The sequence below is a fragment of the Protopterus annectens genome, chromosome 4.part1 (assembly GCF_019279795.1).
Source record: "Protopterus annectens isolate FY-2018-M chromosome 4.part1, PAN1.0, whole genome shotgun sequence".
Classification (NCBI taxonomy): Eukaryota; Metazoa; Chordata; order Ceratodontiformes; family Protopteridae; genus Protopterus; species Protopterus annectens.
The window spans coordinates 131,082,998-131,097,592 of NC_056734.1; the positions used below are offsets into that span (position 1 = coordinate 131,082,998).

At 42.4% G+C, this 14,595-nt stretch overlaps 1 protein-coding gene across 1 annotated transcript in view; it reads right to left on the reverse strand.

Moving 5' to 3' along the window:
* Positions 1–14,595, reverse strand: part of PER2 (period circadian regulator 2) — a 1,339,110-nt gene that overhangs the window by 819,359 nt on the left and 505,156 nt on the right. The window contains exon 13 of the mRNA XM_044070032.1: positions 2,679–2,829. Within this exon, the coding sequence (XP_043925967.1) occupies positions 2,679–2,829 (151 nt within the window). The remainder of the gene's footprint in view (positions 1–2,678; positions 2,830–14,595) is intronic.

Here is a 14,595-nt window from a genome sequence, read left to right on the forward strand (position 1 = left end):
CCTGTCAAAAATGTTTAACATACAAAACGGCACCAAAATTGTGATTTAAGCAAAAAAAAAAAAAAAAAAAATTAAAATGCATAAACATAACCCCAAAGAAAAAATGCAAAATTAGTAAGTTTTCTTGTCAAAAATTTCAAATGAAGCTTTTAATCAACATAAATAACAGACGTTATTAACATTAAGTCTCTGGAACCAGAAAGCATTTTGGGGAACTGTACCAAAAGGGCCTTAATACAGAAACTCACCTAAACTTTAAAAAAATGGCCATAAAATGCATTACAAGGATTATATTTGCTGGGAAGGTCATGTACAAACACGAGGTGTTAAGCAAAAAAAAAGGGGGGGCAGAAAAATGCTGAATTAAGATAAACACATCCAGAGGTACAACTGTTTATTCTGAAGTACATGTTATTACTATTAGTAATATTTGAATAGCAAGACTAATATCGCAGAGAGTAAGTTCTACTTTAGGGAGCTAGGTGACATGTGCAAGCTGAGATGATCTGGAAGGAATGTACAATTAGAGCTCCACTGTAGGATGTGCAAGACTTAAGTTACTCAACTATGATTACAGAAAGCTATTAAACAATTGACATTTTCAATATGTATATTAACAATGCAAAAATGAAATATAACACCATCATGCTGGAAATGGTATATGCAAGCAGTAGGTATTACTAAAAAAATACATTAACACATGATGGCTAATGTGAAGACATCCACAGATATAAATATTCAGTACAGAAGTTAATAATATCAGACTTTTAGTATCTGAATTAATATTGTAAATACTGAGTGATCTACAGGTAAACAAATAGAAGGCACACAATTCTGCTTCTGATCTTTCCAGTTTGATATGCCCTGATGCTCTCTAGTAGTAACCAACCTGATTCCAGTACTACTGGTACATGTTCAGCAGCAATACTCTTTACCTGGTAGCCAAAGCCAATCCATCAATGATTTCTTTTGGCAGAGTATCTACTTTCCCAGGTGCTGTGTGATTCTATTTTGGCTCACCTATAAGAGCTTTTGCTGAAAATATTGGCAATGAGCCCAATGTTTTTTTTTTACTCCCTGAAACCAGGACATTATTTGCTTTCTTCTGATCTACTATGAATTCAAAGATGATTTCACAGCTTGATCGAGGATAATGACTCTCAATGCAGCATCGCCTCTTAGGAGAACAAAGAGTTCTGCAACTGTCTTTGAATGAGTGTAACTATAAGGATTATGTGAACACTGATCACAACAGGCTGATGGAAATACATTAGTTGAACTGTAGTACAAACTGCTTGATCTGCTGAAGTATGTTTTGTGTGTCACTGAATTTTTCAAATTATGGCCATGTTATCTCAGTTATGTAGCACCTTTATCTTAGCTTAAGGGGCATGTAGTTTTAATGCCAGCAGTGAGTAGATTAAGAGTGATATAAACCTTAGACAAGCTTTTTATGTTTAAGTTCTTCAACAGAGAAGCATGCAACTGCCAGTTATGTTAAAAAAAACTACACTATTGTGAAATAACCGTCACTGTATACTTGACTTCCCCATGGTTGTGTGACCATGAACTCAGTATATGCAAGTACAAGAACGTGCAGGCAAAACCCTTAAAAGTAAATATTAGTACCTCCTGCAAAAAAAAAAAAATATATATATATATATATATATATATATATATGTATATATATATATATATATATATATATATATATATATATATATATATATATATATATATATATATATATATATATGTGTTTTTTTTTGTTTTATTTTTACTCCATCTAGGTAAGGAGGTGTTCTTTGCATCTTTACTCATCTACACTGATGCATGTGGTGTAATGTAGTTTTGGAAAGCCAGCAAATGCTTCTCATTTTTGTCCTGTTTGCTGGCTATCATAGCACTTTTGTGGGCCTCATTTCTTAACACGTGCCTACAACTACAAATTTGCCAATATACAACAAACAGCACTTTATGGATTACTGATAATTATTGGAATACATGTCAAATTCACCGATTACTACAGTCTGCAGAATTACACCATCCAGGTCGCTACAGCAAATACCTAGTGCTGCATAACAAATTAAATCATATTGTTTCCTTTAAAAAATGTATCAATTCAATTGAACATGATCAGTAATTTATTTTTTTTATTTTTATGCCACCTAACCCCCTTCTCCGAGGAAGTATTGTTAGTAGCATCTAGCATCTGTCTTCTTCTTTCGGCTTTTCCCGGTTAGGGGTCGCCACAGTGGATCACCATCCGCTCATGATTGGCAGTGGAGTTTTACAGTGTTGGAGTTAACAGCCCGGTGCCCAACCTTCCACAGAAGGCACACACACACACACACACACACACACACACACACACACACACACACACACACACACACACACACACCTAGGGCCAATTTACTGTGTCCAATCCACCTACAGCATGTCTTTGGGATGTGGGAGGAAACCGGAGCACCCGGAGGAAACCCACGCGACCACAGGGAGGACATGCAGACTCCGCACAGAAGGCACCCCAGCCGAGGATCAAACCGGAGAAACTCTTGCTGTGAGGCGGCAACTCTGTGCCATTTTTAAATTACTGAAAAATAAGTACGTTTGTGTCTCAACAAAGAACTGTGAAACAGTTTTAAGATATGCACACAGTATAATTTAATACTTACATTCTGACTTTGTGTCTTCCGATAATAAATGAAACTTTCCTGCTCCATGGATTAACAAAGCTAGACCAACTTGTATCGATTAGAATATACTCCCCATTTCGGGCACAAAATCGGATCGCTTGGTCAAACGGTTGCCCGGCAAACTGTAGTACTAGAAATGGAATCAGAAAAGGCATACTTATTAAATGTACAATTAGCCAATTCAGCATGCTTAAGCAGCTACGATATTCAAATGCTATCACCAGAAGTGTTAACAGTTCTACAACATAAAATAGAACAAAATAAGCTATTTAATAGGGTAACTTAAAACATACCCTATTGATAATCGAGGTTATGGGGCAACAGTGTTTGCTTACCAGCTTCCAAGTATAAACCTTCATTTTTGGGTCTAATTACTAGAAGTATCTAAAAGAAACCTCAGTATAACCCTTCCCTAAAATGAAGTGCTGGCAAACAGAATTTTCATTTGTAATGCTGGTGATCTAAATTGATAAGTTAGCCAGGTGCCAGACAGATGACAGAAAACTAAGGTAATAGGTCAGATCAAACAACTCTTGCCAGCTTTCCTTCTCTTCAGGGGAAGCTAAAGATTAGTTCCTACCTGCCTAGGACCCTCTGGTAAATGCTAGAGGCTCCAGCCTAGGCAGACAAAGCAATAGGGTATTGTACCTGGGTGATAAATCTGTGAATGAAATCACGTGTGCACAAACTGTACTGATGTCACAATGCATACCGTGTTAGGTAAAGGTAAAGGTAGACCTAGCACAGTGCCTCCCTACCAACAGTATCGGTACTGTAGTACAATGATTACCTCTCCACTCAATTCAGGTTATGAAAAATGAAAAGGGGCAATGAAATCTGTCAGCATATAAGAGACAAAAAATATAACTTCTCTTCTCCCTACATCTATACAATGCTGTGCTAGAAGATTACAGTGATGGCTTTTGCTACTAAACTAAACTGATTCATTTTCCGCACGGTTATGACCATCTATACAAGATATAAAGTTTCTGACAATGTCCTTATCACTGCAGCCAAGCTCTCAGTGTTCCAGCAAACATCTGTACTATTAGTACCAGACTTGTGGCCCTTCTCCCATTTCCAAACTGAATTTAAGCAACTGGTTTACATCCATTTGATCCAGCAGGTTTTTACATTTATCAGTTTACTGGCTTTTGAACAGAAACAGTTTCTTTATTCTTTACTTACCATGTATACTAAAGCTAAATATACTCATCCAGATGTAATATATTCACCTGCAGTCTTTAACCTCTTTCTTGCTTGTCTGTGGCTCTCTCATTTTAAAAATGTGCCTCATAAAGAACTTGGTTTCTTCAATAAAACACTTTTGTTTCTAGATACTAGCTTATATAGCATCTTAAGATTCACATGAAATACCTTTGGCTAACAGCTGTGTTAAGTAGAAGGATTGCCTAACAAAAGTTGCCATGTGATAATCAAAGGAGTGACAGAGAGAGAACTGTTGACTAAGGTATCAGGATCCTGAATATCTTTTACTTTTTTGGAAGTGTGTTATATGTACTGTACTGTACATTGTGGGTAACTTCTGTTTTCCTAAAGAAACAATAACATACATTTATCTTAAGCTATTTTTTCTGTATATCAGGATTTACTTAAGGTAAGCTCTTTCTGAAGGGTGCAGATATCTTAAGGGGTTTTAACAATTTACACCCTGTTTGAAATCATTTGCAAACTTGGTTAATCAGAGGTCCTGGTAATCATTTTTGAGTTCAGAGAAGTAGGTGGTTAAGAGGAGGAGACCTAACACAGACCACTGAGGGACTCCACTTTAGTACTATTTGAAGATACACTTGCCCACAAACTATATGGGTTCTACTTTTCAACCAACTGGAAAATCACCTAATCATGCAAAGATCTATGTGTAAAGGTGATAATTTTCTTATAATTCCTGCATGAAGCATGCTACTAAATGCTTTGGACAGATCAGGATAAGCTTTAACAGCATCACCACTGCTGACAGCCTGCATAACCCTTTTAGAGAAATTAACAAGGTTTAACAGCTATGTTTTCCTTTTGCAAAGCTTACTCAGATTTTTAAATTCATAAAGAATAGTTGTGTAAAGTCTTACCAGAACCACAGACGTCCTTCTCTTCTACATGCTGCAGTATTCATCACATTAGGGATAATGCCAAAGCTCATGCTTAGGGAAGATAGGGTGGCGGAACAGAAACTTCTTCCACAAAACCATGTAGGATAGCTCTGGCAAACTCTGCCCTGGACCTGGAGATGACATTTAGTTTGTAATATTTAGTGAAAGTATGAACAGAGGACCAGGTAGCTGTCTCCAGGATAGAACAAGTATCCATGCCTTTAAAGAAGCCTTCAGAGGGAGACACTGCTCTAATAGAATGTGCTCTCTCAGCAGAAGAAAGGCATTTACCATGGGTAGAATAACAGAAGGAAATATCTTTAGCATTCCAGGAAGAGATAGTTTACTTAGAAATCAGCTGGCTCAGGGCTCTTGGATGGTAGGACACAAACAAACAAAAAAAGAAGTTATGTCTTACCATAACATTCCATCTGTGTTGTTGATCTTTGTTCATTCATTACTGATGAGTTATCGGTTCCATCCTCGGAACCGAGCTGGCCTTATACTAAGCTCGCATCAGCCAAAAACTCTTGAGCCAAGATCCTACCCACAATGCTCTGTTCCCTGTTACCTCAGATCGAGTTTGCAAGTTGATCGACAAAAGTAGAGGCTACCTCTGGTCATAACAGACCTACAGAAATGGAAGAAGGACCATATGAAATCCACCAGGAACCTTCAGAGGGGGACAGAGGGTGGGGAGTAATGAATGATCGAAGATCAACAACACAGATGGAACATTATGGTAAGACATAACTTCTTTATCTGATGTTAATCTTCGTTCATTCCTTACTGAGACAGAGTCCCCAGCTACCTATATCCCTGGGCGGCCATCATGGAAGGACATTCCTGAGCACCATGAAACCAAAAGAAGCTCTTCCTCTGGGGGCCAAATCCAATTTGTAATGAAGAATAAAAGTATATGGGTTGGCCCAAGTTACAGCTGAGCAAATGTCATTGAGGGAAGCCTTAGCATGGAAAGCTGCTGAAGTTGCCATTGACCTTGTAGAATGTGCTTTCACTTTTTAAGGCAAGGTGATGTTGTTCTTGCAGATGAAGGTAATACACTTTCCCAACCATGATGTTAATGTAACTTTTGAAGCAGGACGACCTAGTCTTGGTACAGAAAAAGCCAGAAATAATTAGTCTGATTTACGGGTAGATTTTGTTCTGTCCAAATAAAAATGGATTTGTCTGTGAACATCTAGGGAGTGCAGGCAATACTCGCCTTGTTAGACTGATTAGGAAAAAATACTGGGAGGTCAACAGACTGGTTGATAGACCGTTCTGACACCACTTTCAGTAAGGAGGAGGAATTAGTTCTCAGTGAGACTCTAGCCTTATGGAAGATACGGTAGGGACGTTCGATGCATAAGGCTTGAAGTTCTGACAGACGTCTGGCCGATGTGATAGCAACCAGCAACAAGGTTTTCCAAGAGAGGTACTTTAAATCTCATAAAGATGCAGGTTCAAAAGGGGGTGCTGTTAGGGCTTGCAGAACCAAAGCCAGGTCCCAAGGTTGCACTGGTTCTCTAAAGGGAAGTTTTAGGTGGAAAACGGCCTTCAAGAAAATCTTACAGAGTCTGTGTAACATGAGTCAAGAGTCCTGGAAGCCAATGTGGAAATTAGAAATGGCAGCTAAATGAACACGAACAGTAGAAACTGATACCCCAGATTGAAAGAGATCTGACAAACAATCTAATACACCCAAGCTGGGGCTGACAAGGGATCCAATAGTTTGTTCGCTGCCCATAAGGTAAATCTTTCCCATTTGCGGAGATAGGTTAGCCTGGTGGATGACTTATGAGATGCAATAAGAATACTGCGCACTGGAGAGGAGAGGAGAGATTATCCTGCCTGGCAATCATTGGAAGTGGAGAAACCAAGCTGTCAGCTTCAGGTTTGTTAGATTTGGGTGGGTCAGACTCTGCAGATGGGAGATCAATGTCGGAGTTGGAATGAGAATCCATGGTCAATCTAGCAGGTGAGGCCAGAGGAAGGGAACCAAACTTGTCGAGGCCAATATGGTGCAATGAGGATTACTTTGCTCTTCAACTGCCGTGTTTTCTTCAGAAACTGGGAAATGAGGGGTAGAGGAAGGTAAGTATAAAGCAGACCCAAGGGGCAAGCGTGGACTAGAGCGTCTCTCGGTGAATGTCCCTGTGGGGGGATCAGGGCAAAGTAGTTGCTGCACTTGTAGTTGATTGGCGAGGCGAATAGATCGCAACAAGGCTGGCTCCAGAGGTAGAAAGCTTTTGCTGCTATCACAGAACTGGGGGACCACTCGTAAGGTTGTAGGATGCACCTGCACAATTTGCCCACTATCACGTTGGAGCTCCCGGGAATGTGCATTGCAATTAGAAAGCGGTTGGAACCTATCGCCCATTGCCATATTCTCAAGGCCTCTCGGCATAATGGGTAAGTCTGGTGCCCCCTTGCTTGTTGATGTACCAGACTACTGACATGTCTGATTGGACTGCAACAATCCCTGATGGAAGGATCGAGTGAAATGCTTGCAATGCTAGTAGCACCGCCCTCAGTTTGGGGACACTGATATGCAAATGAGCCTCTGTCTCCGACCAGGTGCCTTGGACCGAGTTTCCCTGACATAGCCCCCCCCCACCCCATCAGGGAGGTGTCTGTGGTACCATGGCTTTTGGCTGATGGGGGCTGAAGGGGCACGACCATTGTTGGGGATTTTCAGTCATCCACCAGAGCAAATCTTGCTTGCATCTCTGAGTTATACTTATCTGAATAGACAAAGTATGTTGTAGAGGGTACCACTGAGTGAGAAGTAGCCAATGAAAATGTTTCATGTGGAACCTGACCAGAGGAATAATGGTGACCAAGGCTGCCACTGACCCCAAGAGTTGGAGTATGGAGCGAGTAGAAGATTTGTGGTGACATTAGTGGCTGAACCTGTTGTCTTATTCTTTAAAGTCTGTGATCCGGAAGAGATGCTGTGCAATTTCTTGTGTCCAATAGAACTCCGATGAATTCTAAAGATTGTGCCAGGGTCGTGTTGTTCTCCTCCCAGTTTATAGCGATTCCCTGGAGCTGAGCTGTGAGAAGAGTGTAATCCAGGGCTTCCTCCAGTAGACGCTTGGTGGGGGCGGTACGGAGACATTCGTCTAGGTATGGAAACGCCTGGAATCCTTGAAGTTGCAGGTGAGCAATAACCACTGCCATGCATTTGGTGAACACTCTAGGGGCTGTAGGGAGACCAAAGAGCAGTGCTTGAAATTGGTAGTGACTGGTTCCTATGTGGAAGCGGAGGTATCTTCCTGAGTGCTTGTCCACTTTGATATGGTAATACATATCTTGAAGATCTATAGAGCACATCCAATCGTCTTCTTCCAAAGGAGGAAGGCTAGACTGAACTGTGACAATCCAAAATTTCTCTGTTTTTACAAATTTGTTTAGTGTGCTGAGATCCAGAATCGGTCTCCAGTCCCCTGTCTTTTTTGGCACTAAAAAGAATCTTGAGTGAAGTCAGACAGAGATGGAAGGGAATGCGGTAACCTCTGGATATTATCCGATGTACTTAAGAATCGGTGGTTATGGTTCACCAGGCAGTGGGGTACAAGGAAAAATGACCCCCGACCACTTCCAGAGGTGAGCAGTCTGGCAATGCTTCAGGAGCACTGGTAGGGTTGCCCAGAGAAAGAATCTCTGGAACCCCAGTTTCGCAGACCTCCCCTGTCCCAAAAGGGGCATCTTCCATTAGGGTTTCCCCCTCTACCCTTAGGGGAGAACTCAGCACATGCATCACAGAAAGAGCCCTGTGATTTTCTGTGCCACATCTTCCCGTTCCTCTGATTTCTGGAGTAGAATCATTGAGGGGTGGAGTGTCAGACACCAACGGCAGACAGGGTCTTACCATCTTGTTCGCACCTTGCCAGCATATCCTTAACCTTTGGGCCAAACAATGAAGTGGCCTCGATGGGGGCATTCATAAAGGAAGCCTTAAAGGAGTCTGCAAAGGCGCATCCAGGCATGACATCTTGTGACTATGCCTGCACCTGCCACTCTAGCCGTTCCTTCCATTGCATGTGAAATGAGGCGCATGGAAGAATTGGATATCGATTCCAGGGTTACTATCTGAGAGGCCACGTTGTCGTGCAACTCATCAGAAACAGCTCCTGCCAGGGTTTCAGAGAGCTGGTTGATAAGGTCTCTCTGCAGCCTCGTAAAGAGTGCCAAGTAGTTCAAGGACCTTACAGTGAAGGTCGATGACACAAACACATGCTTCCCGAGTCTGTCTATCGCCCGCGACTCCTTGTTGGGCAGATGGACAGTCTGGCTCTCTTCTGCCAAGTCTTTTTTGGTTGCAGCCACCACCACCATGGCATCTACTGGAAGACCTTTGGACCAATGAGGATGTTCAGCAGAGGGAGATCATTTTGTCAGGCCTCCAAGGTATAGCTTCCAAAGTATCTGGAGCCTTCCATGCATGCTGGACAATGAGCTGGACAAGCTCATCGGCCGGTGGCGTAACCCAGGAGGTAGGGGGCTGGGCACAAAAGGCCTGCAGAAATATGGATTCCGCTGAGGACTTCTAATCACCCCTCTGTCTTAGGATCTCAAGGATATCACCAAAGGACACTTCATCTGCACTGTAAATTTTCCCTTAGAACTAGGCAAGCCTCAACTCAAGTGCTTCAGATCAGCACTTGCAAAACAGAAATCAGCACTTGTCCTAATCTCCTAGACAGCATTATTATTCTCCAAATTTCCTAGACAGGTACTATTATAATATAGCATAAGACCCTCGATCATCCACAGGAATTAAGTTCAATTTACTCTTCAAACATGTCCAGAGGTCAGCTTCAGGTGTATTCTCCAGTTCATCTGGTGGAATTGGGCATCCTGAGGCAGTGTCACAACTGCCTCATGTATACAGACAACCCTCTCCTCTTATCTCTAGACACAAACACTTGTGAGAGATGCAAATACACAGCCAGACTGGAGGCTAAGCGCACTCAACTCATGACTGCAACAGACAGTCAAGAGGATAAGGGACACACTTGCATCACACCACCTGTCACACATGAATCTACAAAACAAGCACCGGCAAAACATGCGCATACATACACAAAAACATATTCGGAGGCACTAGGTACCAGTCTGAAAAAGAAACAGTGCCCTTCAAAGCAGACAAGCAAGCAACCTGCACCCCCAAACACAAGCCAGATAACACATAATTCACCTCAGCAGTGTGCCTCACAACAGCCCTTAAGGCAAAACACCATACCTAACACGCTAGTAATAGGAGACTCTATAGTAAGGCACACTGATGTTCCACTCATCAGGGTGAACAAGGAGAAGGTTACTGTCAGCTGCCTGTCGGGTGCTCGGATCCGCCACATAACACAGGCACTTAGGTCACTCCAGAACAAGTACAAGTATGACGCTGTCATTGTACATGTTGGTGTGAATGATCTAAGACGTACCTCCCTGGACTACATGAAAAGAGACATTGAGGAGCTCTCTGATCATGTAGCCCAAGCTGGCATGAACCTGACCTTGAGTAGCATACTACCTTCACCTAGAATGATACCACAATACAAAGACAAAATGATCAATTTCAACAATTGGCTAAGCTTCTGGTGTCATTCTAAGGGGATCCAGTTGTCTGTCTGCCTGGGATGACATGATAGACAAGCCTCGCTGTTTTGCCAGAGATGGGTTGCACCTGTCACCCCCCTAGGTTTTCAAATACTGGCCAAGGCTCTCGTCGTCCCCATAGTGCCTTTTTTAGGCAAGGCTCAAAGGACAAACCAACCACCGTAACCAGCACAGGTAACCAAGAACTAAGGGTAATGCTACTCAACGCCAGAAGTCTCAACCTCAAAATGCACACACTCGAGGCTCTCCTCAGCATGGAGAAAATCGATGTTTGTGCAGTGAAGGAAACCTGGTTCAAGGCTCAAGAGAGCACCCCAGTACTGCCAGGTTACAATTCATATCATACCTTCTGGCCTCAGTTACCAGATCGCAGTACAAATGGCGGAGGTGTATCCATATTCATCAAGGATACCCATATCTCCAGGTTAGTAGCGCAGCATGATGCCCCAGAGATCATCCATGCGCAACTATCAGCAGGCAAAAACACATTTCAAGTCGTAGCCAGTTATAGATTACCCACCATGTCCCAAGATGCTCACTCTGCATTCCTTGAGACATTGGAAAATATAAAGGTCCTACCCAACACCATAATCTTGGGTGATTTCAACTACCCTGGTATAGACTGGGCGAACTACCAATGTTCCAACTCCTATGCTCAGCGATTCATAGCATTTATAAATTCAAATGCCCCTGAACAACTAGTATGTTCCCCCACTAGTGAGGACAACATATTGGATTTAATCATCACAAATATGGGCGCCCATTGTACCACACCCGTTATCACCCCCTCCTTGGTCAGATCCGACCACAAACTGATAACCCTGGACATCCTCACTCCTCTTCCTCCCCCAATCAAAGAAACCATAGTCAAAAACCTTTCCAAAGCAAACTTCAAACTACTTGCATCCGAAGTGGAAAGCTTCACTATTCCCTTGCAGAAGGATAATGATATCCAGGATGCGGAATCCTACACCAAGGCACTCTATATGCATCTTCAGGATTGCATGGACCGTGCTATCCCAAATAAAACCAAGACTCCTTCCTCAAGCAAGAAGAAGCCAGTCTGGTGGACCCCGGCCATAAGCAAACTATACAATAAAAGGAGGAGACTTATACAAATAAAGGCCAAATCTCAAGTGGAAAAATCATCCCTGATCAACATTAGTAAGAAATTGAGGGCCCTCATCAAGTCAACTAAAGCTAATTTTGAAAAGAAAGTTGCCAAGGATGCCAAGGATAACCATAAGGCCTTCTATGGCTACATCAAAAACCTAAATGGCAACGCTCAGGTCTGTTCTGAGCTAGTACAAAATGGAACAAAATACACTGACCCTTCTGACATTGCCAACATCTTGGCTGACAGGTTCAGTGCAAATCCCCCCCCCCCCTCACCACCTACAGGGCCTATTACCATTCTAGGGGATTGTGTAAGTCCAATTATTACTGATACGTTGGTTAACAAGGCTCTATCTAAAGCTAAAAACACTGCCTCCATGGGACCAGATGGTGTCCCAGGATGCATCATACGCGAGCTCCAAACGGAATTAACCCCGCATCTTAATACCCTGTTCAGTCTCAGCCTCTCCACAGGATATGTGCCCACAGAATGGCGCACGACAATGGTGGTCCCGCTACACAAGGGTGGGGCCACAACTGACCCTGGGAACTACCGACCAATACGCCTGACCAGTCTGATCTGTAAGGCTATGGAGTGAATCATTATGGAACTCATAAACGGAGAGATTGGGAACCTCCAGTCACTGGACCCCACACAGTTCGGCTTCATCAAGGGCAGATCATGCCTCCTGAACCTGGTGGATTTCTTTGAGACAGTTACTCAGGCTATAGATAAGGGAAAGGAGGTACACACAGCTTACCTTGACCTTGTTAAAGCATTTGACACCATTCCCCATTCAGGTATTATTGATAAGCTCACCAGCCTGGGCATAAACCCTTGCGTCACAAGATGGATCGCAAACTGGCTCTCAGACAGATGATGATGCTTTGTGAATGCCATAAGGAGCCAATCATCCAGGTATGGAAAGACCTGAAATCCCTACAGCCGGAGATGGGCTTGGTAACTTTCTAGGCCAATTCCAAATGAAGGGAGAACCATTGTTGCCTTTGTCAGAAGGGAGATACCATAATGTTTTTTTGAATCCTTCTCAATATTCAAGCATAAACTGGATATCAGTGGAAGGGGTGGAAAAGGATACAGGAACATTGCTGTTCAAGGAAAAAAAGCATCTGTCTCTTCCAGGCCTTCTTGCATTGAGTCCTGGAGCAGGAATTTGCCAGCTGATTGTTCAGAGAGGTGGCAAAAAGATATACTTGAGGAATTCCCCACAGATGGATCAAATCTTGGAAGACCCCTTGATCTGATTTTAGTTTCGATTCTTGAGGGTCCACCATTGTCCTGCTCAGCTTGTCTACCACACAATTTTGCACTGATGGAGTGCCGAAAAGCTACATCCTATGCTAACATGGTTAGTCCACACAGAGGTATGACCTAGCTCCCTCTTGCTTGTTTATATACCACATTACTGTGGTACTGTCCTGGACCAAAGGTGATTCAGAGAGTTGAGTTCCTTCATTAAGGTGAAATGTTTCTTAATTTCTATGTGCTTGTGTCCGTCTTTGTTGTCCCAGATACCTTACACTTTGATCCCCTTGACAACTCTCCCCAAGCAAAGTTCGAGGTGTCTGTGGTGACTAACTGCTTTGGAGCAGGAAGGGAGAAAAAAGACCTGGATTCAGGGATATCTGATGCCTCTTTACCAAATGATTTCTTTTCTCACAAATCTGATAACTGTTATCTGAAAAACATAATGACTGTTGATGCTTGGACCAAAGGAAATTCAGATATCACTGTATCTTTCTCATGTGGAGTCTTGCTAGAGGTTACATGACAATCATAGATGTCATGAGACCCAAAATCCAAGGTATTCCCTTGCAGTGACCGAAGTCAGAGATGAAAACCCCCAAAATAGATTTAAATATAGTTCTATTCTTTCCTGTGGAAGAAAATCTCTTTGTAATGAGGTGCCTACTAGACACCCCAAGAACACAGTTGTGTGATGGAATCAAAAAAGACTTTTGAATGTTCTCTTAGAATCCCAGCCTGCACAAGAGATTCTCTCACCCGAGAGATTCCTGACACCTTGAAAAAGACTCTGAAAAAATAAGCACGTCATCTAAATATGGAATAACACTGATAGCTTGTAGCGAGCTAAATACTTTGTGAACACTCTTGGAGCCGTGGATAGCCCAAATGGTATGGCAGAGAACTGATAATGTGATCCAGACACAAAACCTTAAGACATGCCTGATGTCTGGATGGATACAAATATCACGATAAGCATCCTTTAAATGTAAGGTTACCAAAAAGCTCAAATGAGGAAAAAGGGGTAACAGGCTATGAAGTGAACATTTTGAACTTGGGCACTAAGACAAATTGGTTTGGGAAAGAAAGGTCCACAACTGGCCTACAGCATTTTCTTTCTTTGGCACCAGAAGTTTGTGAATAAAAATGTCTTCCCAACTGGGAAGGAGGAAAACTGTTTCTATTACTCCGTCAGAAAGCACGTGCTACAGGAAAGGAGGGAAAAAAGGGGTTTTGTTTTGTTGATGTGGAATAATTTCACTAGAATGGGGTGCTTTCTTCCCACCTTCATCTGTAACCCTGCTGAATCAGTCTCAGAACCCATTTATCTGATACAATCTGTTGACAAAGAAAAATGGAAATTAAGACTTTCTAGAAAGGATAAGGACTGCCGGGGGGGGGGGTGATGGGGGAGATAAGGTCCCTTACAAAGTCATTCTGATTTATTTGACTGTTATTTGTTCTGGGGGTTTCTGCTTTCTTTCTGGAACGACACTGCCATTATTTTTTTTAAAAGTCTGCTTTCCAGTATTTTGCTGGGACTGTTTTATTTCTTTTCAAAACTGCTCAAGGGAGCAGAAAATCCCTTGGAAAATTTAGAGGAGGCCTGAAAAATCTGAGAGATTCCTTTATCAGCTTACTACTCTGCTTACATTTGGATAACCTCTGCTGCAGAGGGTCCAGAAACTAAAGCTCTCTCCAAAGGTGAATTTAAAATGTCAAAAAAGTTTTTACATCCTTTGGGAGGTCCTGAGAACACAGCCAGTCAAACCTCTTC